The 22,036-nt window shown below is 45.9% G+C and overlaps 1 protein-coding gene across 25 annotated transcripts in view; it reads left to right on the top strand.

The window, feature by feature from the left end:
* MICAL3 (microtubule associated monooxygenase, calponin and LIM domain containing 3) overlaps positions 1-15,874 on the top strand; it is a 279,395-nt gene extending 263,521 nt beyond the window's left edge. For 20 of the 25 annotated variants that reach the window (XM_059684293.1, XM_059684292.1, XM_059684290.1 and 17 more), the window contains 4 exons: positions 9,580-9,645; positions 12,250-12,349; positions 12,480-12,553; positions 12,640-15,874. In XM_059684293.1, coding sequence (XP_059540276.1) covers positions 9,580-9,645; positions 12,250-12,349; positions 12,480-12,553; positions 12,640-12,824 — 425 coding nt within the window. In that variant the 3' untranslated portion in view covers positions 12,825-15,874. The remainder of the gene's footprint in view (positions 1-9,579; positions 9,646-12,249; positions 12,350-12,479; positions 12,554-12,639) is intronic. The other 5 variants (XM_059684295.1, XM_059684298.1, XM_059684294.1 and 2 more) reach the window with 1 other exon arrangement.
* The last annotated feature ends 6,162 nt before the right edge of the window (positions 15,875-22,036 follow it).

Here is a 22,036-nt window from a genome sequence, read left to right as displayed (position 1 = left end):
GAAGCTTTTTATTTTGATGTAGTCCCATTTGTTTATTTTCTCCTTAGTGTCCTTTGCCTTAGGAGATGTATCTGCAAGATGTCTGAGATATGCCTATGCTTTCTTTTAGGATTTTTATGGTTTCACAACTTACATTTAAGTCTTCCTTTCATTTTGAGTTTATTCTTGTGTATGGTTTAAGTTGGTGGTCTAGTTTAATTTTTCTGCATGTATCTGTCCAATTTTCTCAGCACCATTTATTGAACAGACTGTCTTGACTCCATTATATGCTCTTGACTACTTTGTCAAATTTTAATAGAGCATAATGGCTTGAGTTGATTTCTTGGGTCTCTGTTCTATTGCATAATCTATATGCCTGTTCTTGTGCCAGTGCCAGGCTGTTTTGATTACGGTGGCTTTGTAGTATAACTTGATATCTGGGATTGTGATCCCTCCAACGTTGTTTTTCTTTCTCAAGATTGCTGAGGCTATTTGGGGTCTTTGTTGGTTCCATATAAATTTTTGGAGTATTTGTTCTAGATTTGTTAAATATGCCATTGGTATTTTAATAGGGATTGCATTAAATCTATAGATTGCTTTGGGTAGTATGGTCATTTTAATGATGTTAATTCTACCAATCCATGGACACAGTATATTCTTCCACTTTTAGTTTTCTGAGTCTTTTACCTACTTGGTTAAGTTTATTCCTAAGTATCTTAATTTTGTTGTTGTAATGGTAAAGGGGATTGTTTGTTTAGTTTCTCTTTTGGACAATTCATTATTGGGGTATAAAAATGCCATCAATTTGTGGGTATTAATTTTGTATCCTGCTACATTGCCAAGTTCATTTATTAAATCTAGTAGTTTTTTGGTGGAGTCGTTAGGGTTTCCTATGTACAGTATCATATCATCTGCAGATGACAGTCTTACTTCCTCCTTTCCAATTTAGATGCCTTTTATTTTCTTCTTCTTGTCTGATCACTATGGGTAGGACTTCCAGTACTGTGTTGAACAGGAGTGGTGAAAGAGGGCATCCCTGTCTTGTTCCTGTTCTTAGGGGAAATGCTTTTAGTTTTTGCCCATTGAGTATGATGTTGCCTATAGGTTCATATGGCCTTTATTATGTTGAGATATGCTCCTTCTATTCCCACTTTATTGATAGTTTTTATAAAAAATATGTGTTGGATTTTGTCTAATGCTTTTTCTGCATCTATAGATATGATAATGTGATGTTTTTGTTGTTATTAATCCTCACCCTAGGATATTTTTCCATTGATTTTTAGGGAGAGTAGAAGAGAAAGGGAAAGACAGAGAGAAACATCAATGTGAGAGAAACACATCGATTGGTTGCCTCCTACACGAGCCCCAACTGGGGCTCGGGCCGGGGAGGAGCCTGTAACCAAGGTACATGACCTTGACGGGAATCAAACCCAGGATCCATTAGTCCACAGGCCCGAATATTGTACCAACCTTGCATCCCTGGCATAAATCCCACTTGGTCATGGTGTATGATCTTTTTAATATATTGTTGGATCTGATTTGCTAATATTTTGTTGAGGATTTTAGCATCTATGTTCATCCCAATATTGTCCTGTAGTTCTGTTTTCTTGTGTCTTTATCTAGTTTTAGGATTAGGATAATGCTGGCCTCATAGAAAGAGTTTGGAAGTGTTCTTTCCTCTTGGATTTTCTGGAATAGTTGTTAATTCTTTTTTGAATATTTGGTAAAACTCCCCTGTGAAGCCATCTGGACCTGGGCTTTTGTTTGCTGGGAGTTTTTACTTATTTATTACTGCTTCAATTTCATCAGTTGTTATTGGCCTATTCAGGTTTTCTGATTCTTTCTGATTCAGTTTGGGAATATTGTCTTTTTCTAGGAATTTGTCCATTTCATCCACATTGTCCAACTTGTTGGCATATAGTTGCTCATAGTATTTTCTTACAATCCATTGTATTTCTGTGGTGTCAGTGGTTACTTCACTGCTTTCATTCCTGATTTTGTTTACATGGGTCCTCTCTCATTGTTTCTTGACAAATCTGGCTAACAGTTCATCAATCTTGTTTATCTTTTCAAAGAACCAGCTCTTGGTTTTAATGATCTTTTGTATTAGTCACTATGTCATTTATTTTTGCTCTAATCTTTATTATTTCCTTCCTACTACTTACTCTGGGCTTTTCTTGTTGTTCTCTTTATAATTCTTTAACTTGAGGATTAATTGTTTATTATTAATTTTTCTTGTTTGTTTGTTTTTTTGAGGTAGGCCTATAGTGTATGAACCTCCCTCTCAGGACTGGTTTTGCTGTGTCCCATAGATTTGGGGTTGTTGTGTGTTCATTTTCATTCGTTTCCAGGAAGTGTCTGATGTCTTTCTTGATCTCCTTGGTAACCCATTCATTGTTTAATAACATGCTATTAGCCGCCATGTGTTTGAATGTTTTTGATTGTTTTTACTGTAATTGATTTCTAATTTCATTCCACTGTGATCTGAGAAGATGCTTGAAATGATTGTAATCTTATTGAACTTGTAGAGACTTGTTTTGTGTCCTAAAATGTCGTCTATCTTTGAGAATGACCCTGTGCACTTGAGAAGAATGTATATTTGTCAGCTTTGGGGTGAAATGTTCTATAATTGTCAATTAAATCCATCTGATCCAGCATGTCCTTTATTTCCCTGTTAAGTTTTTGCCTGGAAGATCTAAGATCTATCCAGTGAAGTCAGTATGGTGTTAAAGTCCCCTACTATAGCTGTATTGTTTTTGATCTCTCCCTTAAAGTACCCTGGAAGTGTTTTTTATATATTTAGGTGCTCCTATATTGGGTACATATATGTTTACCAGGGTTATATCCTCTTGTTGGATCATTCCGTTTAGTATTATATAGTGACCTTTGTTGTCTCTTGTGATGGCCTTCATTTTGAAGTCTATTTTGCCAGTTATGAGTATTGCTACTCCAGCTTTTTTATTTTATTTCCATTTTCATGGAAAAAAATTTTCCATCCCTTTACTCTTATCCTGTGTGATTCTTTTGTTCTTAGGTGGGTCTCTTGTAGACAGCATATACAGTGGGGCCTTGACTTACGAGTGTCCCGACTAACGAGTTTTTTGAGATACCAGCTGTCTCTCGGCCGATTTTTTGCATTGAGTTGACAGAGTAATTTGAGTTAACGAGCTCGGTCCCGGAACAAATTAAACTCGTAAGTCAAGGCCCCACTGTAATTGGGTCATGTTTTTGTATCTATTCAGCTACCTTATGTCTTTTAATTGGAGCATTTAAACCACTTATATTAAAGATTATTGTTGATAGTACAGTATTATTATTGTACTTATTTATTGCCATTTTAATTCTGTATGTCTATGTTTCACTCTCTACATCTTCTCATTACAGCAGTCCCTTTAGCATTTCTTGCAGTGCTGGTTTAGTGCTGATAAAGTCCTTTCGCCTCTTTTTTTGTCTGAGAAGCTCTTTATTTCACCTTCTATTTTGAATGCTAGCCTTGCTGGGTATAGTAATCTTGGTTTTAGATCCTTGCTTTCATTATCTTGAGTATTTCATGCCATTCCCTTCTGGCCTGTAGAGTTTTTGATGAGAAATCAGGTGTCAGCTCCTATGGGAGCTCCTTTGTAGGTAACAGTTTGCTTTTCTCTTGCTGCCTTTAAGATTCTCTCTTTGTCTTTAATTTTTGGCATTTTTAAATTATTTTTATTGATTTCAGAGAGGTAGGGAGAGGGAGAGGGAGATAGAAACATTAATGATGAAAGAGAATCATCAATCGGCTGCCTCCTGCACACATCTCACAGAGGATCAAGCCTGCAACCTAGCCATGTGCCCCATCCGGGAATCAAAGCATGACCTCCTGGTTCATAGGTCAATGCTCAACCACTGAGCCACGCCGGCCAGGCAGCATTTTAATTATGATATGTCTGTGCATGGACTTGTTTGTGTTCTTCTCTGTTGGGACTCTCTGTGCCTCCTAAACTTTTTCCTTCATCAGGTTTGGGTATTTTTCTGCCATTATTTCTTCAAACACGTTCTCTATCCCTTGCTCACCTTCTGGCACATCTATTATGTGAATATTGTTATGTTTCATGTTGTCCCACAGCTCCCTTAAGCTGTCTCCTGTTTTTTAATTGCTTTTTCTTTTTGGTCCTCTGCGTGATTTTTTTCTGCCCTGTCTTTTAATTCACTGATGCGATCCTGTGCTTCCTCTAATCTTCTGAATATGCTTTCCACTTAGTTCTTTATTTCTGTTGTGTCTTTCTTCATAGTTACTATATATTTTCTCATGCTGTTGAGCATCTTTGCCATCATTATTCTGAACTCTTTGCCTGATAAATTTCTTATCTCCATTTTATTTAGCTCTTCTTCTGGAGAATTCTCTTGTTCTTTCACTTGGGACTTGTTTTTTTGTCTCCCCTCTTTTGCTGCCTGTTTGGGTTTGTGTCTGTGTATTAAGTAGATCTGCTATAACTCCCAATCTCTAGTGCAGGACAATGTCAGACACTTTTTTTTAGCCTCACTCAAGGATATTTTTCCATTGATTTTTAGAGAGAATGGAAAAGAGAGGGAAAGACAGGGAAGTATTGATGAGAGAAACATATCAATTGGTTGCCTCATACACACATCCCAAGGAGGAGCTTACAACCGAGGCACATGCCCTTGACCGGAATCAAACCTGGGACCCTTTGGTCCTCAGGCTGACAACACTCTATCCACTGAGCCAAACCAGCCTGAGCCAAACCAGCCTGGGCAATGTCAGACCCTTTTTGTGACTGGCCCTAAGTACCTTGTTTGGAGCTATCTGCAATCCACAGCTTGTGGCTTCCTCTGCTGGGGTAGGATGCCTTTGGAAAGGACAAAGATGTGCACCAGGGTCTGCTTTTCATAGCCCTGGGCCCAGGATTAGATGAAGAAAAGACTCAAAACCTCCTGAAACCTGCCTCTGCCTGCAGTTCAGTTGACACTCAGACTTGATTAGCCTCAGGCTATTGACCACAGGGTAGGGCAAGAGGTCTTCTTTCAGGGGGGCTACTGCCTTCCCCCTCAGGCAAAAACTGCTTGAATAGCAAAATTCCACCATCAGAGATAGACTTCCTCGGAACATGAGGAAATTACTCAGCATAGGAAACCAGGGTGGCTGCCCTCCAAGCTCCAACTCCAGAGCTCCCAATCCTGGCTTGTGCTCACTCAGCTCCAGTCCACTCTGCCTTCCCTCTACCAGAGCCCAAGGTGAGTGGCAGCGCATGGAATTGTGTGTGTTGGCCCTTTAAGAGGATGCCTGTATTTCCAGCAGTCTCTTGATGGCAGACAGCATCCCTGCTACTTTTCACTGCCAGATGTTATATGGGCACCTTTCTTAGTTCTGGTGTTCTGGGCTGGGGAGCCCAGCTTGGGGTTTAAGACCCCAGAGTTCTCAGTGGGAACCTTCCACAACTGAGATATCCCTCCAGAACTTCATTGCTGTCTGTGGGAACCCGGTCAACCCTTTATCGCCTCTGCACTTCCTACCATCCTCACCTCTCCTTGTGAGAAAACTTCCAGACCATTCTCTGCCTCTCAGTCTCAGGGAATTTTGACAACCAAAAGGACTGAAGTCATGTTGAGTTTGTATACATCACAGATGAGCATCCACACTCAGGGTCCTGAGGATGGGTTGGTTAGTTTGGTGTTTTTCAGCTAGCCTAACATTTCATTCAGTTAACTGATAGGGTAGGAGGGGAGGGTGCAGTGCTTTGAGGTGAAGTGTCTTGGACAAAACCTTCATGAGGAAATCGGAGGAAGATGGAAATATAGAAAAGACAAGTGTAGAGAAGGGGGAGTTGCCATAGGATTCTTTGCTTTTCCCACCTGCCAACTGCTCCACAGCCCTGGGCCACACAAGAGGCAGGACCTGGAGTGAGGTGTCTAGTAGGTCAGAGGCAAAGTGGTAGTGTGGAAAGCACCCCTAACTTAGAAAGGCAAGATCTTGAGTCAGGTCCGAGCTTCACTGTGTCCCCAGCCAGGTCACTTATCCTCTCTTGGCTTCTAAAATTGGAGGAAAGGGTGGCAGTACCACTCTTTTCCAGGACTGGCATTCTGAATAGGATTTTTGTGTGTGACTCAGTTTCCAGTAGCTACCTATTGTTAGATTTACCTAGAGCCTTTGTTGCCCCTTTAAAGAGGGCAAACTCTTAGTTCAGCATGGGAAAGGCAGATCCAGATTTTAGTCAGGCTGTGCCACATTTAACTTCTTTGATCCTCAGATCACCCATTTCAAAATAGAGATACTAATGGTCATCCAGGTGGCCATCAATGTATGGATCAATGAAATAACACATGTGAGAGTGTTTTGAAATGGTAAAGCATTATCCTTGCTTATTGCATGCATCACTGGAATATGGTGAAACATACCTTACTATATGACAGTAGTCTGCTGCTCTTAAATTCACCTGTCACCTGCCCCCAGTGGTCAAAGTGAATGGATGCTAAACAGTTGCTGATGGTGGTCACATTTCAAAAGAAATTTTTGTGTCAAATGAAAAAAAATTAGTTTGCTGCCAAGGTAAAAGCTGGAGCAGATAAGCTTGCAGAGTGGTGAGGGCATGCAGTGCAGTGAGTATGAGAGTGTAGAGTTGCTGATAAAAGGCTTCCAACCAGAACCAAGTTCCAGGGTTTCTCAGAAGTGATGATGAGCCTAGAGGATGCAGAGGTGGTTTGTGAGGATATAAATATGGTAGCTGTTACAGAGACAGAACCCTATTTTTTAAAAGTTTGTCATGGGCTTGACTTTAGAACTAGTGGACCAAATCCTCTATTTCTCACATCTCCAAAAAAGGCAAACAAATGGCACTCAAAACCAAATCCTTTGCTTCCTATGCACACTCACCTGAGAGCCAGATCTGGGAGGATGCCCTTTATTTGACTGATGTTTCCATTCAGTTTTCCCTCCTCAATTTCTTCTTTTTAGAACAATATCTATTGGTTATATTTTCTGATTATTAAAATAGTATACATTATGGAAATTTCAGAGCATGCAGAAAAGTCTAAAGAAGAAAGTCATAACCACACAGTGTGAGTTTACCCAGCTCCCTTCTGGCCATTTCACATCCTGCCCTCTGCCCCTTATTATAGAACTAGAGGCCTGATGCACAAAATTTGTGCAAGAAGCTCGGCCCTCGCAGTCCCAGCTGCCTCGCGCCCCCCCCCCCCAGCTCTGTCCAGAAGGTCGTTCTGCTATTCAGTCTAATTAGCATATTAGCTCTTTATTATATAGGACTAGTGGCCCGGTGCACGAAATTCGTGCACGGGGGTGAGAGGGTGTCCCTCAGCCCGGCCTGCACCCTCTCCAATCTGGAACCCCTTGGGGGATGTCCAACTGCTGGTTGGGATCGGGCCTAAACCAGCAGTTGGACATCCCTCTCACAATCCGGGACCTCTGGCTCCTAACCGCTCACCTGCCTGCCTGCCTGATTGTCCCTAACCACTCTGCCTGCCAACCTGATCATCCCCTACTGCCTCCCTCCTTCCAGCCAGATCATCCCTAACTGCCCGCCCCTGCCGAACTGATTGCCCCCAACTTCTCCCCTCAGCCGGCCTGCTCCCCCCAACTCCCCCCCCCCCCCACCGGCCTGCTTGCCCCTAACCACCTCTGCCTCAGCCCCACCACCATGACTTTGTCCAGAAGGATATCCAGAAGGTCTCCCAGTCTAATTAGCATATTACCCTTTTATTAGTACAGATGCTTTCTTCTTTTTAAACACTTGCTTTACCTGATGCCCCCCTTTCTAATTTCATTTCCTAATTTCTGTTCTGAATATTTTGTTACTGCATATTGTCGTTTATAATGAAAAAAGGTGTATGAGGATGTGGTCTACATAAAAGAAGCTGAAAGCTCTATTTTGTGATTACCAGAAAATTGAAACACATTTTTAAGTTTACGTGCAGTACATACTTCCTTATTTTGGGTGTGCATTGGTTCTGTATCATTTCACTGTGCCTTGCAAATGGATATGGACACTGTCCACTCTGCACCACAGACTGTCTGGGGTACCATCTGTCCCACAAAGTGGCACAGAGTGCTCATTGATGTTGTATTTCATGGGATGTATCCAGGTATTCTGAGCACCAACACAGACTCTACATTTTTGTAACAAAGAAGGTTAAACATAGACTAGTTATGGAAGGAATACTTCTTCGTACCCCAGCACATCAGCTGGTCACAGTCATGTCTGTTAGAACGCTGGATATAATCAGCATTTCACACACACATGCACACACAGTATCTGGCTTTAGTTTTGAAGTTTTACCAGACACCAGATTCAATGCATAGCACAAAACAATATGGAGATCACTGTGAGAGGCTTAAAGGAAAGAGAAAATGTGGCATCTGCATTTATTTGACTGCAATGCAGAACAGCCTCTCAACCCTTCTGGTGACTAAACCAGGGTAACTTCTTACCCCTGATCTAATTGTAAAATCACTCACCTGCACACACACACCAGAGTCCTTGAGGTGTCTCGCTGGGGAGGGTGTTCCCTGTCTCCAGTGTGACATGTGGTTCTGTGATGGTCCCTGTGAGCTCCTCCTTTCCTTGAGTTACCGTCAGGTCTCTAAGTCTCACAGGTGTTTCTCTGCACACTATCTTCTCTCAGTCCCCTGTCCACAGCTCTTATCAGCAGTGTTACTGTGGGTTGGTATGTCCTGTCAGCACCTTTTTTGGTCTTACAGTCCAAAGTGTGACAGCCTTTCCCCAACTATGGCATTGGATCCCTCTGTGCAGATGGAAGGGATGGAAGCAAAGGGGGTGGTTTGCTCTCTCTGGCATGTGGGGGGATAGTGAAACAGACTGGGGGAAGTTGCTTCTGTGTGGACATGTTCCCCAACACATCCTGGCTCCGCATTCAAAGCAGATGTCAGAGCACTGGCAGCCCTCCATAGACTCAGCTGCTTTCTGTGGGCACGGCAACGCAGCGGTCACAAACCCCTTCAGCCCCCTTAGACTTATACAAGCTTAGTTGTAACTGGGGCTCATGTGTCTATGAATATGGGCGCAGATTTGGTTGGTTGGCTGAGGTTATCACCTACAAAACTGGAAGCAGTTTTGACCACGTATATAACACAGTCTGTTCCACAGAGGTAGGCAGACCTACCTAGGGGCTTTGGGCAATTTTAAGGAGGGAACCCAAAACCCAAAAGGCCGCTATGGTAATACCCAGTGTCACCTCCCTCCCCATGGGGACTAGAGGAAGAAGGAGCAGCCCTTACTGGGAGCTGCCCCACCATCGGGAAGGGAGCATGTGCATGTGCATTCCTTTTTTTTCAGCCACGTACCCACATCAGGGATGGCCACCCAGGCCTGGGTCTCTCTTACTGAGTTTCCATGCCGATAAAGGGACTTAATTCATTTGTAGACATTGTTTCCCTTTTTTCTGCCTTTCCATTTCTTGTATTTTTTTTCTTTTCCTCCTTTTGTTCCTTTCTCACTTTTATGCTTTTTGTCCTCTGCTTATTTTTTTATTTCACTGTCTCCCTGTCCCTCTTCACTTTCAAACTACTCCTCCTCCTCTTTTCTTTTTGTCTTTCTCTGTCTCCTTCTCCTCTTCTTTGTTTGGTCCTTTTTGAAGTTGAGCCCAGTGGCGGGACTCCACGGCGTAGACCTCTCTCCTTCTGCCCTTGCTGTGTCCAGGAAGGTAACGTAACTCCCCAACCTCATCCCCACTGCCTCTCAGGCCATAGTAACACTAGTTAAAGAGGGAGGCATACCCAGCTGTCTCTCTTTCTTTCTCTGACACTTGATGGCCCTGTTACAAAACTTCATGAGTATGTGGCAGTTTCTTACAAGGTACAGTATCCCTTTGACTGTCTCAGGGGAGGAACGGGGTATGGAGTGACGCCAGAGAGCCGCTGAGGCAGGCCTCTCGGCAGCAGCAGAGGGTCCCACGATGTTGCACCACCATTTGTGGCTGGGCCTTCAGTCTCAAGTCCAGCAGACAGAGGGGCCAGGCTCATGGGTCAGGAACCGCCTGCCTGTGTGGCAACAATTTGTATTGGTGGAGTCGAGGAATACTGTCCTTTCAAAGACTGGTCTATACAAATGCCCCTGAGTTCTTTTCCCAAACAACCACTGAAAGCAAACTTCTCTACCCTGTGTCTTGCTGAGTGTGTGTGATATTTTTTTTTAAGTTTGTCTGATTTGAAGTCTTTTGTGGTGATAAGATTGTTGTTGAAAAGGCATGTGGGAAGGGGAAGGGGAGTGTGTTCATGACTAACCCTTGCTAACCTCTTCCTGTGCTCTCCATGGTTCTCACATTTGACTTTCACCCACCCCACCATATACTTTTGCTTATTGGCTGTGAACAACCTACCAAAGCTCATGAGTGGTGTTTAGAGGTTTCCCTGTGGAATTTTGGGGAGGTGGGAAGGAGGAAGTGGCTTCCTAGTGCATTTACAACTTGCCACACTGGATAGCTTGCATGCCTCAGGCTCCATCTTCCATGGCCATGTGGGCACACTGTGCAGAGACACTCAGAAAGGAATGCATGGAACTGAGCTGTAGGCTGCTTTAACAGCCAAAGAGCCAAGTCTATTGGGTTGGGTGAGAAGAGCTTTGGTCCCCAGACACTCCAACATGCACTCCACAGTAGCAGGCTCGACTAGTAAGAAGGGAGCTTCCATCCTTCAGAATAGGACTCAGGGGCAAGACTTCACCTTGGGAGCCCAGCTGCATGTGCACCACACAGTGCATTCATTAACCCCTGCTTGTATGAATATGAGTCATTTCTGCCTCTCCAGAATGTAGCCCCATTGAAAGACTAACTGGCTTGGGCCTCGTGTGTGTCAAGCAAACAACATTGCAGAGAGAGAGAGAGTTGTCTTTGAACAGTATGCTAGAAAGTCAAGTGTGAAGAATGTAGGAAAGCAGTGAGTAAGGAGCTTAATACATGAGAGTCATCCCACCTGAGGGTGTACTCCCTATGTTTCTAGGTCTAGTCTTTACTGGGATAGAACATCCAACCAAGTTACTCATAAAATGGAAAGCACTTTTGAAAAATTTCCCAGTGCAGTGCCTCTTCACCTGGGGCCCATGGATGGATTTCAGGAATCCCATGAACACCCTGAAATTCTGTATGAAATGAAATTGTTGGATGTATATGCATGCATTTTTTTTCTAGGAAGGGAGTCCCTAGCTTTCCTGGGATTCTCAAAATGGTTTGTAATCCAAAAAATATTGAAGAACCACTGACATAGTTTGTCATTTGCCTTCAGGCAGGACCACACTATGGCTTCTTTGTGCTCCAAGGAAAAGGTGTTTTCCCTCTTTGGGTAGTTTGATTCCTTGGAAAGTTCTTCTGTCCATCCTCCTGCTACAGTGAAGCCCAGTGGGGTCAGGATACTCCTGGTGGAGGTCTAGGTCTCAGCAATGCCATGGTGCAGGGCAGCCTGAGTTAGGCAGGTGCCAGCCCGGACACTGCTGCTGGGGTTGGGTTGAGCGAGTGTACCACCTCATTTAGCCACTAGGCCCTAGGGTCTGCTGTTGTTTCTCTGCCCTGGGTGAGAAACCTGCTAGCCTTCCTGGGATGTACCTCATATACCATATAAGATCCAATGGAAGAGTATTTGGTCAGGATAAAAGAAATGATGAGGCCCCAAGCGGGCAGTGCCTAGAAAGAGTTGGGTTAGTGAGTGTGACTTAAAAAGAGACCAAGTGTGGTGTATAACCTCACATTATTCTCCATCATTAGGCTGGTTTCTTCAAAGCAGGCCTAGTACATAGCAAGTACCAAGTAAATATTAAATGGAAGGAAGGAAGGAAGGAAGGAAGGAAGGAAGGAAGGAAGGAAGGAAGGAAGGAAGGAAGGAAGGAAGGAAGGAAGGAAGGAAGGAAGAAAAGGAAGGAAGGAAGAAAAGGAAGGAAGGAAGAGAAGGAAGGAAGGAAGGGAGGAAGGGAGGGAGGGAAGGAGGGGGGGGAGGAAGGGAGGAAGGAAGGAAGGCAAAGCACTTAAAATATACCAAAGGAAAACCACTGAGCAGGAGAGGTCTAAACGAGTGGTGACCAGGTTACTGAGGGGTGAGGGCAGGCCTGGGAAGGACAAACTCAAAGCACAGGCTCAATTAGGCCCTGGGGGTGGGCATGGCGCCCCCTTCTGGGCGGCAGGCAAACACTGAACCTGGCTTGGGAATGTTCCTGCAGCATCTCGCTCTGCTCTCTTTGCACAATTGCCCCAGTGTGATGACTCCTGCTGGCCAAGTAGACAACAAGCCCTTTGTGTGCCTGACTCTCCCTCTTTCTGCAGGCATGGGCAAGAAGGATGACCCCAAGCTGATGCAGGAGTGGTTCAGGCTGGTGCAAGAGAAGAATGCCATGGTGCGCTATGAGTCAGAGCTGATGATCTTGTGAGTGGACCTAGCTGTGAGCACAGTGCCTATCATGGCAGGAGCACAGCTCCTTCCTAATTTAGGGGGTAAGGAGATATGGTCCCCAAGTCACTGTTGCTTGTCTCCTTCCCCTTGCCTACCTTCCCAGCGCCCGGGAGCTGGAACTGGAAGACCGGCAGAGCCGACTGCAGCAGGAACTCCGGGAGCGAATGGCAATGGAAGGTAAGAGGGGAACAAGGCTGAGCTGGACATGAGTTGGCTGGGTGTGGCCTCCTGGCCCTACAGACCTGTCTTTTGCTACTGCCCAGATCACCTTAAGACCGAGGAGGAGTTGTCAGAGGAGAAGAAGATCCTGAACGAGATGCTGGAGGTGGTGGAACAGAGAGACGCCCTTGTGGCGTTGCTAGAGGAGCAGCGGCTCCGGGAGAAAGAGGAAGACAAGGACCTGGAGGCTGTCATGCTGTCAAAGGGCTTCAGCCTAAACTGGTCCTGAGCTCCCACCCACGCTCTGCTAGCTGGTCTGTGGAATCCGCCTGACCCAGCTGGGCTCTTCCACACCACCTAGATCCAAGATCTGAGGTCTGGCAGCTCCCGGGAGTTTGCACTCAAATGTTCATGTGCCTCTTAAAAAGCAGATCAAGTATCTGTGTTGTGGGGAATCCCAAGTGAAGATGAGTATCTGAGGCGGCTCTGCCTCCTTGAATAGACTCACTCTGAATTCCTGATCCAGGGAGCGAAGGCCATGGTGTGCAGAGGTTTAATGTGGGGAAAAGAAAGTTCCCCAGGGATGCGCAGTAACCGGCGCCCCTCCTTGTGCAGGCACGTGTGATGAGAGAAGGAAGCTGCTCCCCCTCTGTCAAAACCACAGCCACCAGAGTGCACCCCACAGAGAGGAAGGGGCAACTGTCTTCTTCATGCTCCCTGAAGCACCACCAAAGAAACAAAGGAGACTCCCAGGAAAACCACATGTGAACTAAGAGTGGGAGAGTCCGTGGCCAGTCAGGGTGATGCCTATCCTGCATCACCTGGAAGCTGAGGGGGCCCCATTTCCTGAGTTCATTATGTAAGTAAGGAGGATCCAGGAGGAGTCTGCTCCCCAGTTCCACACCACACACTGGACTCCACGTGGCCAAATGCCCCAGGCCTCTCTGATTGTGGCCTGAGGGTTGTGTATTGCTGCATTTTGCTTTTAATTCACAAGCATTTTAACACTGGAAAATACTGACTTTGGGAGATGGGTGAGGCTCTACATTTCAAGCCCCCAGTCACTGTTCAGTACTTCAGTTGGGGCAGGAGTGATCCTCCTTGGTGTTTTTCCTGCGTTTGCACATTGAAATGAAGCTGACAATCTAGCAAGACACTCAGCCACTTCAGACTCTTTTTTTCAATTAACTTATTTTTTTAATACTTGAAAAAAATTTCATTTTTATATCTTTACTAAAGACACTGATCACCTGGCACCTGGTGTGGAAGTGACAGAGGTAACCATGCCAGCCTGCCTGAACGCTTGCTACATCCATCTATTTATTAGCTCACCTTTATAGAGTTACTGACCCCCACTGACATCAGAAAGCAGTGAGTCCCTCATGGGGGCCCCCCACTCACAGCTCTTCTGTCCCCTCCTATACTTTGTGTCTGGATCCTCCTCCTCCACCTGGTACCCTGTTCTCACTCTGGCGCCAAACTTTATGTCTATACCACCTATTTGTCAAGGAGACATGTCAGCACTGTTTGAAGCCAGACCAGCAGGCACAGATGCCACTTGTCTTTCCCTGTGGGAATATTGGCTCTGCAGAACACTTTTTTTTTTTTTTCAGTTTTGGTACCAGGGGTTTTTAACCTCTCATAACACATTTATTATGGAAAGTTGGGGATAGGCCCTCTTCTAGGCTGGCTGAGACAGTGCCTGATGGGACCTTGTAATCCATCTGATTAGGATTCCCTCAGCCCAGCCTCAGATCCAACCGGATAGACATGCACAGGTGGGGTCTTAGGTAGTGGGGTTTAGGTTGGTCTCTCCAAACTAGTAACAGCTCCAGCCCAGACCTCCACAGTTCCTGGATCTTCAGGGGGGTGGGGAGGTGGGGGCAAGGGATGATAAGCACCATGTAACTAGCTCCTTGAGCCAAACTGCTTATTTCTTTCAGCTCAGCCACTGTCTGAGGAAACCTGGTGGGTCACCACTTGTCCATCCACAGAATTAGCTCATGGTGAGCCCAAGGAGGAGGCCCACCAGTGCCAGGCCAGTCTGGGAGGGTGTTCTAGCCAACTCCTGTGCAGAAGGGCCAATGTAGAGAGAACAGAAGCATGGCAACTCTTCAAGGCCACCTGAGGGCAGGACAGATTGGGCATCCGTGCTGACCTTGGAACTCCCATGGGAAACCACACTGTGCCTCAACTTGAACATTCGTTCTCACTACGAAGGAGCAAAGAACCTGTCTTCTTCTTCACTTTGTCCCAAAGCTGCCATCTCCCCACTGTGGAAATCCAGGAGTATGCTGCTGGCAGCCACCACAGCTCTGACTTCTTCACTTCTTGTTTTCAGATGAGTCAGCCAGAGTCTCTGTTTTTATTCTCTTTTCTTAAAAGGGGGAGAGAAGGGTGTTCCAGAGTCCCTCTTTAAACCCCAACTTCCAATAAAATTGGACTTGGGTCAGGATCTTTATCGCCTTTGTGGCCTTTTCCCTAACCCTCCACCTCTCAAAGGCCACCATACCTGACCATGCCCCAGGAGAGCTGCCTCCCTCCATTATAGCTCCTGCTAACTCCAGGACAAGGAATCAGTTTAGGAAGTGGCTAGAAGGGATATGGCCATAGTGATCCTCTCTAGGTGGCTTAATGTAGCAGGGGCATGAGATGTTACTGCCTGCCTCTTGCTGCCAGCCAATACTGAATCCTTCCAAAGTGCACACTGCTTCCTTCAGTTACTAGAAAGGGGCTGAAGACTTTGCAGAGAAGCCTGTGAAATGTTCCCCTGCATTGCACTCCCAACAGTACTTTTTTCAAAGCTTCCATTTTATAACCACTAGTTTGCAGTTTATTTAGTACCTGGTGACATGCTGCATGAAATGTTTTCCAACTCTGGAAATGCATGCAGCTCCAGGCAGGTTTTTCTTCTCAAGAGTTAAGTCCCCTTGAAGGCAGGGGGAACAGGAAATATATTCATTCATCTGAAACGCCTGAGGTTGGGTGTGCCCCAAACACCAGGCCACACAGTGGGCTCCAAGCTCAGCATTACCTAGGACAGCAGCAGGCACCACCATCCCGAGTCAGTCACTGTTGGGGGGTGGGGGGGGCTGGCCAACAAGAATGGGAGGTTCTAACGCTGCTCAGATGGTATTTGAGCCTTAGCCCTCAGGAGCTATTCTCCAGCTTCTTTTGACCAGCAAAGATAGACTATTCTTTATCCCTTCCAAGAGAAGACATTTTCAGTCAGGCACAAAGTGGAAAGAATTTAAAGAAAAAAATTTCTAAAGTGGTAATAACAACTGAGCTACAAAGGGGAATGGGCCATCTTATGCACAATAAAAGTTTTAAAAGGGATACACAGTGTGTTTCTTAAGTCGTAGTATTGGACTTGGCAGTGCACCAGGATGCATGTCCAGGTCTACCACCTGTCTTTTGCAGGTAGGTGGTATTCATGCAAGTCATTTTATGTCTAATGTATGTGTGAATGTGTGCAAGGTTGTTTAAAGACAACTTTTTTTGCTTGTGTGTGTGTGTGTGTGTGTGCTTTTTTTATTATACTGGCTCAGCCATCAACTGTTACCACTTGAGAAAATGTCTGAAGCAACCCAATGTGGTAAGAAGCTGTTCTTTAAAACCAAAACCCAGTATTTTCTCTTGAAAAGAAGCTTGTTCTAGAAATTATCCAAGTCAGAGTGAACCTGGGTCCTGGCAGCCTTCCTTGCCAGTGCTGCTTCCAGGCTTGCTGGGCACTGGCCTTTGACACAGCTGACCTGAGAGCCAGTGCTGTGGGGTATCAGCTTCCAGGCCTCATCATTCAGATGTGTGAATGTCCCCGAGCTCCATGCACAGGGTCTTGGAGAGAGCTGACACCACCCTTCTTTAGAATGGAAAAATCCCCGAAAAATGGAAGAAAATAACCTGACTGACTCTCCTCTCTTTGCTACAAGAAGCCTCCTGGGTTGCTTTTCCAGCACTCTCCCCTTCCCTTTTTGTTGACCCATCAGGAATACAGAGCTAATCCCTAAGGCATGATGCTTCCCTTGGGAACAGTAACAAGGGAGAAAAAATGGCAATAAATGGGTGGAAGTGAGTCTTGCCCAGCCTGGAGGTCAGCCTTAGAGGCTGGGTCCACAACCTTCTGGCTGTATTGCCAGCTATTCCAGGAGGAAGAAAAGGGCCTAACTGACACAGGTAGAAACAAGAGAGCCAGCATGAGTGAATGTACTGTGGCCCTAGATTACTAAAAAGAAAGGTGGATCGAGGTGCATTCCTGCTGGGAAAGAAGAGGAGTTTGGAAGTCACCTGTGCTGGTCCCAAACACCTTTTGTCCCTCAGAGGGGCTCACTTCGATTGGAGCTGGAAGCAGGCAGGAGTTAGCAGCAGTTCACAGCAACCCCTGGTGGCAGGAAATGGTGATTGTGGTTTTAGACCGGCAACCAGAAAGGAAGGCTGCTGGAGTACCGGGGAATATCCCATTAGAAGCACTGCTCCTTTCTGTCCAAGAAACCACCGCATCTAATGGCTTCTAAATCCCTTCTGATCCTTGAATCCTCATAGTCCCTTCTTAGAAATCAGAGTGGGAAATGGTAAATGGAGAGAATGTGCTACTTTATGAGCTGGCCAGACTGGCTCACTTAAGGAGACCCCTCCTTTCTGTTAACTGCTCAGAAGATCAGCCATGTTCAGTGAGGAAGGTAAGAAACCATCCTCTTAGGTGGGTTATGTCCCACCAAAAACACACCTAACCAAGAAGCCCGGTAGACCAAGTGCCTGGGGTCACAGGCCCTCCGGTGACACTTCCAGATAGCCTGTTGCTGCTGAATTTTACTAGGTAGCATTTTGTGACAGCCTCACTCCTTGTGTCCCTTGCCCTAAGATCTTGATGCAGCTGGGGCTTAAACAAGAAAGTTGGAGTCCCAGCTTCTGTGGGTAGGCCATGTGTGCTGGCTGCCTCTACCTGAGAAGCCATCTGTTACCAAGACAGACAAGGAAGGGGAGACAGAGTCCTGTGATGCATACATATGCACACATACACTCCTTTTCACACCCAGCATGGTTTTTCTGAACCAGAGTGTGCTTCTAGTTCTAAAGTAGGCTGGATTGCAGCCTTTGGTCCCAAGTGGGGCAACTGTGGTGGTGGCTCAGGCCCCAGAGCTAGGCAAGATCCAAGTTGAGGAATTTCCTGCCACCTTCAACAGCCTGGGTCTGGAAGGCTACAGCTGTATTGACTGGTCTCCAGGGTAGGCAGATGGCCCATCCCCCAGGCCCAGGAGAAGAGGCCTACAGAGTGCCCAGTGTGGGAGTAGAACTGACTCACACAGAAATGAGGGCAAGGTTGCTGGTGTCTAGCCACACATGAGAGAGCAGTAGGGGTATGAGACATGAAACTTGTCCCTGCCTCTTCCCAACTTCAGACATAGCCTTAGGCACGTAACTGGTCAATGCCTCTCTTCCTCTGTCTCACCTGGTAACCAGCCCATAGGACCAGGGGAGGGCAGTGCATTAAGGGTTTCTGATTCTTGAACCAGGCACAGACATCTTTCATGAAGGTAACTAACGTTCACCTTGAGAAAGGGTAAGAAACCCGAGGAGGGCTAAGGGGAAGGAGCTCTAGGGGCTGGCTCCCAGCTCCCCAAAACCATCTCAGATCTGGTGAGCCAACAGAGGTAGGCATTTATTTTTAATTATTTTAAATGCTGTGCTGATCTGTTTCAGGAACTTAACTTACTAGAAACAGATCGCTATAAACAGGCAATATTCCCAGAATGTTCAGATGGGCTGCTGCTGAGTATGTGCCTGAGGCTGGGAAGTACTGGGTCTGCATGGGCACATGGTGCCTTCCTGGAAACAGATGAGCTCTCAGTTCAAGGAGATGCCTGTCTTTTCCCTGCTGCTTCATCTGCCGCCTAGAGAAGGAGCCCAGAGCCTCAACTCCTGAGGGTTGATGGTCCCCAGTGTTTCTCCAAAGGTAGAAAGGCCTCAGCCCCTGTTCCTGAAAGATGTGAAAGCAGCCCCAGGGCCTGCCAAGTTCTGTGGGAAGATATTTAGAAGCATTGAAAAAGGACAAATTTTCTGGTAGAGGGGAATGCCCCTTTGTGCTGCCTTAGTAGTAGTTACATATAAGTAAAATAAGTTTGTGCCTGTGTATGTGAAAAGCACTGCCAATTCTTCAAAATATTGAGTCATTGGAGCAAAGCAAAAAGGGAAACAAATAGTACCTTTCTTCAGTTGTGTATGGTGGGGTGCACACCAGGTACACTCCAGCTGTTCCCACTCATGTGGCCAACAACCAAAATAAAGTCAGTATTATTTTTTTCTTCTGTGTGGAAGAGGATAATTTGTCCTCTCATTAAGCAAATCCACACCCTCAGCGGTGCTGGGATGTGCCCTTGAGGGCTGAAAGGGGCCTTCCCTCCTTGAGGCCCCAGCACCAGGACCACCTGCCCATCCAAGCCAGTGACAGGGCCACCCAGTTGGTCCCCAGCAGGGCATGTCCCTGGGGTAGGGAGTGAGAGCTGTGTTCCCTCTGCTCCTCCTCTCTCCCACTCACTACCTCCTCTGTTGGTTTGTTTGGGTTGGAAGAGGACCACTGCTAGGTAATAAGATTCTCCTTCCTCTCTTTCCATTAACATTATACAGGCAGACCTTGGAGATATTGCAGGTTTGGTTCCAGACCACAGTAATAAGTAATACAGCCAGTATCACAATAAAGCAAGTTGTAATCTTTTTTTTCTGGTCTTGCTTTCAATTTGTAAAATATGCTACACATGGACCAGCCCATGTGGCTCAGCGGTTGAGCCTTGACCTATGAATCAGGAGGTCATGGTTTGATTTCCGGTCAGGGCACATGATTCTCATCTTTTTTTATTTTTATTTTTCAGAGAGGGAGAGAGAGACAGAAACATAAATAACAAGAGAGAATCATTGATTGGTTGTCTCCTGCACACTCCACACTGGGGATTGAGCCCACAATCCGGGCATGTGCCCTGACTGGGAATTGAACCTGACTTCCTGGTTCATAGGTCAACACTCAACCACTGAGCCACAGGCTCTCTCTCAAAATTGATGTTTCTATCTCTCCATCTCCTTTCCTCTATGAAATCAATAAAAATATATTTAAACAAAAAAATACATGCTACACCTGTGAGGCACTATAAAGCAAAGCACAATAAAACAAGGTGTGCATGTGTATATCTTGCCTGGAAAATGTCAGGCAGAAAAATCATCTTCTTTCCCAAGCTTTTTGCCCAGGCAGAGGACAGACCCTCTCCACCAGCATGTCCACTTGATTTAAGATTAAGCTCTTCACCCACCTCCAACATAGGATCAGAGGTACATGCTCCCCAGGACTCAATGAGCAGGAGTTATCAGATGACACTAAACAGAGTGCAGCCCACCAGAGCCTGGGTGACGGGAGAGTGGGCCTGTTGGCCTCTTCAGGCTGGGAGCATTCGGCAGCCTGGCCCACCTTGTACATCCAGCCTGAGGAATGTGTACTTTCTACTCCCATCACGTTCAAGAGTTGGAGGCTGGTGAAGAACATGCTTAGTCTTGACCAGTGTGGCTCGGTTGGAGTGTCCTCCCATACACCAAATGACGGGTTCAATCCCTGATGTTGGAAGGCAGCCAATTGATATTTCTCATATCACTGTTTCTCTCTCTCCCTCTCTCTAAAAATCTATTTAAAAAATAAATAAATTCATGCCTAAAGCAAGTGAAGCAACAGAACAATGTCCACCCCCATGCCTCTTCACCCCAAGCCCCAAACTTCCTCCTCCCTAGAGAGAAATGCTCCAAGGACCCAGGGGGAGAACTAAGAAACAACCACTTTCTGGGACAGGCTCTGACAGCGGGAGCTGGGAAAAGCTGCCCACCCTGCCCAGCAGGCTAGTGACTGAGAAGGATGCTGGCACGCCTCCCTCCAGCTGAGGTGGGGAATTATGCCCCTGGACCTGGCAACTGAGGAGCACAGGCATGTCTGTGTTACCTAACACAGGAACCTGAGAACTGACCATGACTTTGAGAGCTGAGCAGTGAGTTCAGCCAGTACTGCTGTGTAGTATTAGAGCTGGTCTTCACCACCCAGCACCCACTCGGCAGTCCTGTGGGTGTGCTTGGTCCCATGGGATTTGGGTAAGTCCAGTTTCAAACATTTTCCATCCTTTTCCTCTAAGCCAATAGGGTGATCTCCTCAGCCCCTTTCCTTTGTCCTTACGTTCCTCTAAAGATGATCCCAAGTCCTAGACCAGTGATGGCGAACCTTTTGAGCTCAGCGTGTCAGCATTTTGAAAAACCCTAACTTAACTCTGGTGCCATGTCACATATAGAAATTTTTTTATATTTGCAACCATAGTAAAACAAAGACTTGCATTTTTGATATTTATTTTATACATTTAAATGTCATTTAACAAAGAAAAATCAACCAAAAAAATGAGTTCGTGTGTCACCTCTGACACGTGTGTCATAGGTTCGCCATCACTGTCCTAGACCCTTCTTTCCTGCCTCCACCAGGAGAAAATTCTTTATTGGAGGCTATTAGCCAAGTAAAATGAGCACTGGGCCACAAATATTATCTGTCATCTGGCCCCACCTTGGTCACCATCTGGCTGGCTGACCCTTGAAATGGGAAAATAACATCCACTCTCTGCCCTATGAAGTGGGTGTGGGGCTGAAAAGAGGTCAGACGTATTGTTTGCTGAGTCTGTGGGCACTGTGCCTGTCCTTTGGTGGCTGCTAAGACATGCTATCCACAGTGCCACAGATATACAATGTCTTTGGAGGAGCAGGAGCTGCTCAAGTCTTGTTTCCAGGAAATTAGTGATGACACTCAAAGGTCAGTGCAGCATTTGTAGGAAAGAAATCCACTGGTTGCCCTAGCTGGTTTGGCTCAGTGGACAGAGCATCAGCCTGCTGACTGAAGGGTTCCGGGTTCAATTCCGGTCAAGGACACATGCCTGGGTTGTGGGCTCGGTCCCCAGTAGGGGGCTTGCAGGAGGCAGCCAATCGATGATTCTCTCTCATCATTGATGTTTCTATCTCTCCCTCTCCCTTCCTCTCGGAAATCAATAAAAATATATAATAAAAAATAGTATTTAAAAAGAAAAAAAAGAAAGGAAGGAAGGAAGGAAGGAAGGAAGGAAGGAAGGAAGGAAGGAAGGAAGGAAGGAAGGAAAAGAAAGAAAGAAAAGAAAGAAAGAAAGAAAGAAAGAAAGAAAGAAAGAAAGAAAGAAAGAAAGAGAGTCATAGTCCCTTCCCTCAGGGAACACCAAGTCTTATATGTGGCACTCATTCTGCCACATGGCATCCTCATTTGTACATCTGAGCATACCCATTTGCCCTCTTTTTCTCAACATCCTCCCCTCTAATAAATCACCATGTAAAAACCAGTGATGGCCAGGCCCTTGCCCCATGCATGCCTGGACCCCCACACCCTTCCCTTGGTGTGGTGTGACAGCCAACTCCAAAGAGCTGGTTTCCTGAAAGGCAGAAATGAGATGAAGGAAAAAGCATGGAGAC

This window comes from Myotis daubentonii, chromosome 2, assembly GCF_963259705.1.
Source record: "Myotis daubentonii chromosome 2, mMyoDau2.1, whole genome shotgun sequence".
NCBI classification, from domain to species: Eukaryota; Metazoa; Chordata; class Mammalia; order Chiroptera; family Vespertilionidae; genus Myotis; species Myotis daubentonii.
The sequence above is the reverse complement of the archived record's forward strand: the minus strand, read 5'-3'. Positions and strand labels throughout refer to the sequence as shown.